The sequence below is a fragment of the Frieseomelitta varia genome, unplaced genomic scaffold, assembly GCF_011392965.1.
Source record: "Frieseomelitta varia isolate USP_RPSP 00005682 unplaced genomic scaffold, Fvar_1.2 scaffold_447, whole genome shotgun sequence".
NCBI lineage: Eukaryota > Metazoa > Arthropoda > Insecta > Hymenoptera > Apidae > Frieseomelitta > Frieseomelitta varia.
The window spans coordinates 199,478-209,958 of NW_025110198.1; the positions used below are offsets into that span (position 1 = coordinate 199,478).

General features: G+C 43.3%; 1 protein-coding gene across 2 annotated transcripts in view; it reads right to left on the bottom strand.

Moving 5' to 3' along the window:
- Positions 1-1,215: 1,215 nt before the first annotated feature.
- LOC122532320 (insulin-like growth factor-binding protein complex acid labile subunit) overlaps positions 1,216-10,481 on the bottom strand; it is an 11,443-nt gene continuing 2,177 nt past the window's right edge. The window contains exons 1-12 of one of the 2 annotated variants that reach the window (XM_043661000.1): positions 9,628-10,308; positions 5,713-5,965; positions 5,217-5,504; positions 4,902-5,139; positions 4,557-4,803; positions 4,192-4,446; positions 3,798-4,114; positions 3,397-3,694; positions 2,827-3,307; positions 2,457-2,720; positions 2,052-2,280; positions 1,216-1,837 (exon numbers count right to left, since the gene is read on the bottom strand). In XM_043661000.1, the coding sequence (XP_043516935.1) occupies positions 1,498-1,837; positions 2,052-2,280; positions 2,457-2,720; positions 2,827-3,307; positions 3,397-3,694; positions 3,798-4,114; positions 4,192-4,446; positions 4,557-4,803; positions 4,902-5,139; positions 5,217-5,504; positions 5,713-5,965 (3,210 nt within the window). In that variant the 5' untranslated portion in view covers positions 9,628-10,308 and the 3' untranslated portion in view covers positions 1,216-1,497. Of the gene's footprint in view, positions 1,838-2,051; positions 2,281-2,456; positions 2,721-2,826; positions 3,308-3,396; positions 3,695-3,797; positions 4,115-4,191; positions 4,447-4,556; positions 4,804-4,901; positions 5,140-5,216; positions 5,505-5,712; positions 5,966-9,627; positions 10,309-10,481 lie in introns of those variants that run through there. The other variant, XM_043660999.1, reaches the window with a different exon arrangement.

Genomic DNA, 10,481 nt, shown 5'->3' on the forward strand with positions numbered 1-10,481 from the left:
CCTTCCTCTTCCACTTGACGATGATAACCAAATATATATAAGGACATGTTTTAGAGACATTACGCTCATAAAACATTCTAAATCATTATAGAGACATTCTATATCGTTGAGAGCATTAGACATTCATCATATTCTAAGACATTCTAAATCATTGTATATCATCCTATTTCATACACGATCACGACTGTAAGGGAATAAACTCTTCTAAATTGTAAACGTGTTGACTCCATTACACGGAATCCAACAGTTTCAAGAAGAATAAAAACTTGCTTGAAAACGTTCCGAGGGTAATGCCCCTTCTTCGAGAACGTACGCTTAAAACGATATTTAAGTATCACGACGCGTCTCAAATATTTGCAAGGATACCGTCTGAGAGTTTCTGCCAAAAGAAGCAAGGTTTTCGAGTAAGAACGAACGTCTAAAAAAAAAAAAAGTAAATGATCTTTTTTTCCTTGCACGGTGGCGATAACGATCGCGCGCGTTGCGTGTTCACCGATCCAAAGTCCCGTTAATCGTCAACGAAACAGCGTGGTCGCACCCCTGCTCGTCACGTATCTCTCGCGAGATTTTTCTCTTCGACACGTAGAAAAACATGGCGCGAACGGATCGAGATCTACCTCGAATAATAGCCGAGAGTGAACGAACAGCGAAGGAAAGAACGAGGCAGAGAGAACGTGTCGCGTGGATGATCGTGATCGGCTGTGACGTCATTAATCTGGCCGCAGGATCGTTTTGCGGAAGCGACGACTTCCACGGGACTTCGACCTCATTAGAAAAGCCCCGAGCCGTTGCTCTTCCTCCGGGATAACCGTGGATGTTAATTATAAAACGCGGAATAATGAAATCATCTTACTACGCGCGGCTCGCGAGCCCCGCTGACTTCCTTGAGAACTTTTTCAACCGGGAGAAACGCCTTTATTAGCGGCGGGACAACGCTCCGGGCTCGAGGAATTAGGCTCGTGGGATTAGCCGACAAAAGTTATTAAGACAAATTGTCCGCTAATCGTCCCGACCTCCCGACCACCTAACGATCTCAAATTACACAGCCAACTCTTTTCACCCTTTCTCCCGATCCCATCGATGGATCTTCCTTCTTCCTTCCGTTTTCTCCTTTTTTTTTTTTTCTTTTTTTCTATCGATCGCTTGCGATAAACGAGATAAACGAGGATTTTTGAAAAGAAGGACTCTGGGTATTCCTGGGAATCCTAAGTTCGATTAAATTTGTCACTCAATGTATTTTTCTAGTTCACAGAGAATAAACGAGAATCGTTTAGGATCGGCTCTATGCGACTATATTTTTACAAAAATAAATACACGACGTTCAACGTCCTGGCGAAACGTACCTCGCTGGTAAGACACAACCTATGTACAGCCACGATCCACGCCGCGACATCGATTTACGATCGTATCGTTATTTACATGCGTTAATCGTGGGAGAAGCGAAAGAATCGCGGAGAATGATCTACCGCGATGTCGCGACGCTCTTTTCTTCCAGCGTCACGCTAGAATGCCGAAGGACACGGCGATTAGAATCAGGAACGCGTTCACCGTGAACCTCGACGCGGACGAGTCGAACCCGTTCTGCGCCAATGTCTGACACTGCGAGTTTCGAAAGTGCTTCACGTTGCCCTCCGAGTCCCTCGCGAGCACGCACAGCTCGTACTTTGTCCCAGAGTCCCGCAAGTCCGGAATTTTAAAGGACCTCTCGCTGTAGACGAGATCCTTCTCGATCGCGGATTTGCTACTCCCGGACTCTCGAACCACCACGTAAAAGTCGCCGATGTCTTCTCGCGACGTCACGTACCACGTCGCCTTCCAACTCTTGTCCTCCTCGTTACTAAAAAATATTCATCGTTACCCCCAAAGAAAAGTGTCACTAATTTTTATCTTACAGTCCCTAGTTCTAAAATTCTGGAAATTTAATTTGCTGAAAATCTAATTTCTACCAAATTTCGAAAAGAACGCAAGAAACTGCATTTGTCATAAACGAATTGAAATATTCGTCTGTATCGATCACCAAGATGGTCGTTTCGTTTTTGATATATACGTACTACTCGATGTTTCGGTACTTCACGTCGGGCGTGACGTCGAACTCGGGATACTCTTTGACGTCCCTCTGGCCACATCCCATCAGATCCTCCGTGACTTCCGTCAAAAGTTTGTGGGACAAGAAATGCGGACTCTCGCAGCTAACGTTCGACCATTCTTTTGGGACTTCCGTGTGAGTGCTCAGCCATCTTTTCAGGGGCCTCACGTAGCAATCACAGTGCAGTGGATTTCCTAATAATAATTCATAATTCCTAATAATGGCCAACTCCTAACTCCTAACAATAATGCTCCCTAATAGCAATAATAATTATTTCCTGGCAGAGTTAGAGATTGATTACTACAATCACATTCTATGCTCACTGTTCCCGCGAAAGAGAATATCGGCAACTTCTGTTGCTTCTTCTTACCGCGATATCGAAGCTTCGTGCCATTTTCTATAATGTTCATGAACATGTCGCTGAACACTCCGAGCGAGTTGGACTCCACGTCGAAAATCTTCAAATTTGGCAACGGGAGAATTTTGTTCAATGGCAGCTGAGTCAAACGATTGTGACTCAGATACAGATTAGTCAGATTCGTCGGAGGATCAAAAACATCCGGTTCTGACAGGTCGTTGATCTCGTTGTAAGAGAGATCCAGTGTCTGTATCGCTGTCAAATTCCCAATTACATCTAGGATATTCGAAAAACAGAAGAAAAGAAACGAAAAAGATATTAAATTAACACTAGTACCAATTTCTTCTATAGATACTAGGAATCTGTATTGAACTATACTCACATTTTCGTATCTCATTAATGTTATTATGACTGATATTCAAATACTGAAACTTCTTCGCTCCTACAGTGAGCTCGTGAGTTAAAACCGGCATGGTATTGTACGAAAGATCGACTTCCTTCAATCGATAAGGGACCCAAGGATCGTTCGGAAACGTCTTCTTCGTGACGAAAGATATCTTATTGTGACTGAGATTCAGTCTCTCCAAGGACAGACAGTCGTCCAGAAGCCCGTGAGTTTTGTTATCCAACCTTTCTAGCTTATTGTGAGAGAGGTCCAGAGATCTCAAAGAGACGAGACTCTGGAATGCCTCGTTCGGTATGTGCGTGAGTTTGTTATTCGTCAGATTCAGAGTTAACAGCTGCAGCAACCCTTCGAAAGCTCGAGTGCTCACGTTTTGTATCTGATTGTTGGCTAGATTCAGCTCGAACACTATCGGAAGACGTCCGAACGCGGATTTTCCCAACTCGGTCAGCTGATTATCCTGAAATCATCGTTTGTACAAAGTGTCGCTTTGTTAAGCCAGAGGCGTGATATTAATTTAATAAAATTGAAGTCGAAACACGGTCGAACCTGCATATAAAGATATTGCAGGCTGGTCAGAGTGCTCAGTGCTTCCCAAGGTGGTCTCGTCATGTTGTTCGACTGTAGGTTCAAAGTCCTCAAGGTAAGCAGGTTTTCGAAGCTGCCGTGTTTCAGATTATCGCCTAATCGATTCCCCGAGAGGTCCAGGGAGAGAAGAGCGTTCATCGTGGGCCATACGTCCGTCGTGGGGATTTCCTCCAACCAATTTTCCGAAAAATCCAAATTACCCAGAGATATCGGCAGCTGAAAGATCTTCGTCAATCGATTGTTCTTCACCGTCAAGCTCCTACAAATCGACACGACATCCTTGTTCAATTTAATTTTCATTCGAATGAATTTGAATTGAAAAACCGAGATCTCCAACGAATCTTGATAAAATCATTGATCACCTGCAGCTTGGTAATCTGGTCAAACTGCCGCGTGCAACATCGTTCAGCTGATTGTAACTCATGTCCAACTCCAACAGAGTTGGCAACGGGCCAAACGTGGACGGCTTTATCTTCTCCAGAGAATTGTGCGACAGATTTAAGAAACGAAGACTGAACAAAGTCTGAAATACGGCATTGTGGATCTCTGTCAGGTTGTTGTAGGACAGATCGATCGTGTGTAGCTCGTACAACTTCGGGAACGTTTGACGAGGCACCGAGTGCATCAAATTGTGCGACACGTTGAGAACTTTCAGCCCGGTCATATTGTGCAGCGGCACCTGGAATCATTAATACAATCATTTCGTTCGGGAATTCTCGAGGAACATCTCCGAATCACTCGACCCCCGAAAGACACCTGATTAAGGGCGGTGAACTGATTGTAACTCAGTTGAAGCTCCGTGGCGTAAGTTGCACTGTCGAACGAGTGTTTCGAAATATTCTCCAGCTTGTTGTGACTCAGATCTAATACGGTGATGTTGACGCAGTTCTCGAAAGCTCCTGGCTCTATTTTTGATATCTCGTTGTGAGACAAGTTGATCTTCGCCAGATAAAGATCTTTGAACGATAACTTTTCTATCACCGTCACGAAATTTTCGGACACATCTATCAGCTGGGAAGAAAAAAATAAGTCTCAATTTTGCTCTCAATTGATGGTGTTTCCTTCCTTTTTTTTTTTTTTTTTTTTATGTATTTGTACGAACAAAAAATAACCGCACAAACCTCTGCAAACTGTAGTTGACTGAACATTTGAAAGTCGATTTTCTTGATGAAATTTCTAGCGAGATCGATGGTGCCTATTCTGGTAACAGGGCCGAAGGTTCCTCTTCCAACGTCGTTTATCTGATTGTCACTTAAATAGAGTCTTACCAAGAAGCGCATGCCACGGAAAGTATTCGAGTCGAGTTTCCTGATTTTATTGTGGTTCAGATTGAGTACCTTCAGCAGAGAGTTTCTCGCAAATGTTCCTCTATAGATAAAGGACGAATTTTCATACATTTATGTAGATTTCAAAATTATGTTAAACTATCATTTATCTCATATGCAGGACAGAGTCTCGAGGAATACCTCTTCAAGTCTGCAATGGCGTTGTGAGATAGGTTGCACCAGCCCATCTTCGTCAAATCAGCCAAATGGGAGCCATCGAGCTTGTTGATCTGATTATGAGACAGATCCAAGTATTCCGTGTCTCTCAAACCTTTAAACTGATTCCTCTTCAGTTCCTTGATCTCGTTATCATGGAGATCCAATCTTTTCAGCTTTTTCAGAGGTGTCAACGCCTCCGCTGGCAAAGAAGTCAGAGTGCCTAATGAAATGAAAATGAAAGACTCTAGAACTATTCCTCAGACAGATTTGCTTTCGCGCAAAACAGCATTAGAGTACCGTTACTGATCTCCAGCTTTTCAATTTTCGCGGCTGCAGCACTGTCAGCGAAGCTGTCCACCGGTAAAGTGGAGATCCGATGGCCAGCGATACTCAGGATACTGAGATTCCCCAAGATTTGCAATGCTTGCCGCGGGAACTTCTCCAGAATGCTGTTTATCACATAGAGCTCTTGTAGAGTTCTATTTACGCCGAGAAAGCTGTGCTCCTCGATCAGTCTCAGCGGAGTGTCGATGAACCGCAGCACTCGAACGTCCAGAGGATAGAGAGCGGGTCCGTAAAAACGTCCTTCGAACGCAATGAAATTCGAATTTTAATCGTTCTTGAAATCTTCTTCTTTTTTTAAATAGATCTGATATCGATTTCAACGGATACTTGTACTTGGAATATCAATTTATTTTCTCTTTCTAATTTTAAAATCGGTTCGTTCATCGAGAAATTGACAAAAGTGTCCGCGACAGTATACGTTTCTGAGTAAGAGAGAACCATAGCTCACCTATGTTGCATTTGTACAAAACGAGCTCCTCGATCGGCATGCCCTCGTTGCCCAGATTGGAGAAGGCCAGGCTCAAGCTGGCCAAATTCGTGTTCTCGCAATGGACGTACAATCCTCTGTCACTGCCGCGAACGCACGTGCAAGGATAGATGTACTTGGGCTCTTTCGGGCATCTGAATCGTGGCCCGGGGGGGACGTAACCACCCATGATCGCAGGCAACAGCAAAACCCATAGTAACGGGAGTAGTATCATCTGGAAAGCGAGACAACGCGGAGAGGATTCACGATTAAAGTCTCATTCCCGTTGCTCTCGACGAACGTTAACCGCTAACAACCGGGAACAATTGCTCGAAAATATCGTAGAACTTTTATTAGTCACCGGTCTTGTTGTAATCGGAGCTGTGTTCCGCGCGAAACGTGAGAAAGTTTTCCCCGCGGTCGGTTGATCCTGCGTTAGATCGCCGATAACGCGCTTATAGATGCGCCAATTAAACTTTTTCCACCGATTTGAAACGAGACCTTCCGATCGGCCTTTCCATTTTTCCTACCTCTTTTCGAAACCGTGACGCATCGTTTCTAGAAACTTGCTCGTCGATTCCTGTTCTGTTTTTTTTTTTTTGTTTCTCTATTTTTTTTTTTTTTTTTTACGTTTGAGGAAAATGACGCACGTTGGCGAAAATTGGCAAAGACGAAGTTTTAGAGAAAGAAAATATACCCACGGATAAGTGTAGTGATAAGATAAAATTTCAATGTCTACGATAAGATTTTAAATCAAATTCAATTCATGATTTTGAAGCACGTTAGACGAGAATCAATTTATTATAAATTTATGATGTGGTGTTTATAACATTAATATATTATACATTCATGAAAATTCAATAAGTAAGAAAGTCAACTATGAAGAATATATCTCGAATAAGACAAACAATCAAACTATTTAAATTTCGAGCGTGTACAGCATCCCCCTGGTACTTCCTCTAAATTAATTTAAAATTTCATCGCGCTGCTGCCAAATTGAAGGATCCTCGGGACACGTACATACATATGACTCGAGTATCTAAATGAGCGCGAATCACGCCGAGGCGCGACTAATTCGTTTGCGGATCGGCGATCACCGCTCGGAGAGGAGCCCACTAGAAACAAAGAAGTCATAAAGAGACGAATGACCTCGTTGCTACTACCTCCTTGGCATACCGTCTTTACGAGGAACTGCATGCAACCACTGTTATCCCCGTATCTATTTAAACAGTGTTTTCTACCTGACAATTCCGTCCATGAAGTTGCGATCGAGAGATAAATTGAAATCTGTTCGCGGCAGATAATCACGTTAATTAAGTTTTTACCGGTTCCCCGAGCAGAAAGCTGTAATTTCATCTTCTAGCCGACTACGATCGTGCGGCGGCGGCTACGCAAATCCGACGATAGGCAACTGGGACGACGGATTATTGACGATCGGAGGGAAACGGGATGATGATCGCCGCCGAGTTCCTTCGTTGAAAGTGAAATGGCGCTTCGCGATGCGCGGCTGAATGCAAATATACTTTCCATCGAATCGGTGAAGATCGACAAAGAAGCGAACGATTCTTGAATATTCGAATTACTTAGCTGCTCGGAAAATTCGTAACAACGACTAAGAATTGAAGTAGAATAGAGACTTTAGCTTGATAATTACAATTTTTTTTTTTTTTTTGTGAACTTTAGGTTCAATCTCAACTATATATAAAAGCAAATATATATATATATATTAAGTAAAATTAGATTTTAGATAATTTTTTTTTTCAAACTTTAGGTTCAATCTCAATTATATATAAAAGTATCGAATATATCGAAAAGTATATAAAAGTATCGAATTATTATTTGTTAAATATTCAAAGGAAGCAAAAATTCGGGAACTTTCCGATCAACCCAGTGATTGAGACGAGTTTGATAATCCTTTCCGAAAAAAAATATGGTCTAAAAATTAGGCATTCGATTAACCGTTAGACGGTGGGCTAGTATTTATCTTAGAGAGGAATCGCGAGTGGAGAGCGTGGGCCAGCAAGATGACTTTGAGTATTTTTATCTCAACCGATGCGTTAACGATGGCCTCGATCGTAAACGTTTAAAGGGGTCAATGAAGAATAGAAGAATTCTACGGTGTAACGAAAGATTCCATCAGTTAACAGCCTGAAATTTTATAATTAACACGCGTTGGCGGAGTGTTTAATTTTCAGAGAACATTGCGTTAAAAATAAATATGCAAACGAAGGCTCAACTTTCATTTGGTAGTTATTTGTGTCATTTGAAATTCTTTTGTCGATGACGTTTGTCGTGTTTTGATCTGAAACGAAATTTTTAGGGGAAGTGGAAACCGGTCGGTGACCAATGCAGCGGCGTGTTCATTTTATTGCCAATTTTATTACCAGCTAGAGTTGGAAAGGATGAACACGCTCGCGAGACCCACTGACCTGAGAAACGAACAACCACGCTTTATTACGGTTCCAGTAATCTAGTAATTCAGCGAGCAAGAAGGTAAAAAGAAAAGCGCGGTGATCTAGTTTCGCCGCGCGTTTATGCAACGTTTCGAACATAATACGGGTCTTCCACGACACAGCCGGCCGTAAATACGACGCGTAGCCTTCTAAACGAGCGTTTTCTACAAAACGGTTTCAACTGGCGTTTTTCGCGTTATTGCGCAATTCCGAGGCCGAGCAAATGTACCGATGCAACAGCTTGTATAACAGGAAATACACGGGGAAGGAGCGTAGGTTAGACGCGCGTCAGTTCGAAAGCACTAGGTCTCGATCCTTTCACTTCTTCTGGATCCAGACCTTAGCCTGTGTGCAACGGCGACAGGCAATGAACCGAATCATTCGGGGTTTCAAGCTCGCGCGGAAAAAAATATTCGCTGCACTGGTTCTTTCACTGACGTAACCACCGGCTGACGTTTGACACTTGATATTTTCTTGCGGCATTAGGTGTGCTGGTGTTTCGCGAAATCGGCGAAATCGACCGCGGGACCGTGTCGAAAGTAAAAACTCTCGAGTCGACCAAGTCATCGTTTTCACGTCGATTAATTCGAGCAGCCGCGCGAACAATCCGCCGCGTGAATAATTAAGAAGAAATCTAAGAGCACGTGAGAAGAAACGTTTCCGTTTCTCCTGGATCTCTCGGTAAGGAATAATCGAGGCGCAATGAAAAACACAATCAACCACGCTCCACTTTCCTAGGCCAATTAATGTTATTATGACAGCGTATGCCAGAGGGAAAATTCGAAATCTCTGGAATAACGTCGATTGTCGGGATATCTATTTAATCTATTTCTATTTGATCTCTGTCACTCTCAACTCGTTTCTCATTGTCTAAGATTTGTATTTTTTGGCAAAAGAATCGAAATCTCGGAAGTAATTTCCGACTGTCAGAGTTTCTTTTGTTTGCTTCGTCAGATACTATACTTTGAAGGATATTTTCACTGAACCAGCTGTCCTTCTAGAGCAAGGTTTTCCACCAGATCGGTGTTAGAAAAAACAAGTTCAATCTCTTTCGAAACTCGATAGGTTTCGATGCGATTCCGCTCGATGACAGTATCGATGACCAACACGACACAACCTGACAATGCCACAAACAACAGTTTAGCTCGGCTAGAAGCACATATTGTAAAGTACGGATGAAGAGAAATCGCGGGAAAAAAGAGACAATTGGGGCAAAAGATGCGATCGCCAGCGTAATAATCGATAACCCGTAACCCCTATCCAGGCGTTGAAATCACCACTCACCGATGCTACCGTAGCAGATGACGTACTAAACGCACGTGGAACCGCGCTCTCAAATATCACCGCGCTCTTCCTCAATTTCAAACGAAGCGTCAAGGTTCAAATTCAAATTTCAACCATCTAGCCTTCAAAAATTCGCGTCCTTATCGAAGATATCGAATACCTTGTCGTGCCTCGTCCGAAAAAAAGTTTTGACAGAGCGATGACAGCCGTTGCATTCAGGACGAGCCTGTCCTCGAGTCACATATTCGTCGTTTGAGCAGCTTTGTTAATCCTGTTAATCCTGTTGTCGCGCGCGGGATCAACGTAAAAAGAAGAAGAAAGGTGAAAGAAGAAGAGAGTTGTCGCGTTTTAATGTTTTTCACCACGTTCCGGTTCTCGAGACATCCTGCGAATGGTTCCTGGACGAGGTTGCCGTGAAAACTGAGTCGTGACTCGAAGCTAAAGAGAAAGGTAGCTCGAGAAGCCGAGGCCTCATTGGCAGTTGATACGCGCTGTCCTTTCGTGGACACGCGGGCTCTCTTCTGGCTCGAAACCGAGAACACATTTCTACGAGACGAGGACGGTAAGGTTGCGCTTCATTGGTTCGTCGCCTCTCAGGGCCGTATCGAAGCTCTCGTTAGGTCTCGATGTGTCCATTCTCCGCAGTATCCCTTTTTTCTCTTTCGGAAAAATTCGAATTATCGTTATTGAACACTTCAGCGAAATTCTTAACGTCACAGAGGAGCAATCTTCGGATTGAAAAGTAACATTTGGAAATAGTTCCAGATGATTTTGTGCGCCACGTAGATGTTCGGATGTCTTCAGATTGTTGGAGAGACGGAACGTTTCATGTAGAAGAAAGTCAAGAACGACGACGATTGGTCGGCGCAGGTGAAAGTCACTTGCAACACGGTTTCGTGACTTCTGTAGCGACCTATAGTTCCTCGAGTACGAGTTTCGAACACCAACTTGTACAAGCCGCAAGTGGCTGTGCGCCTAGCGTCGAAGTCAACCGATATTCGATGTTAAGCAAAC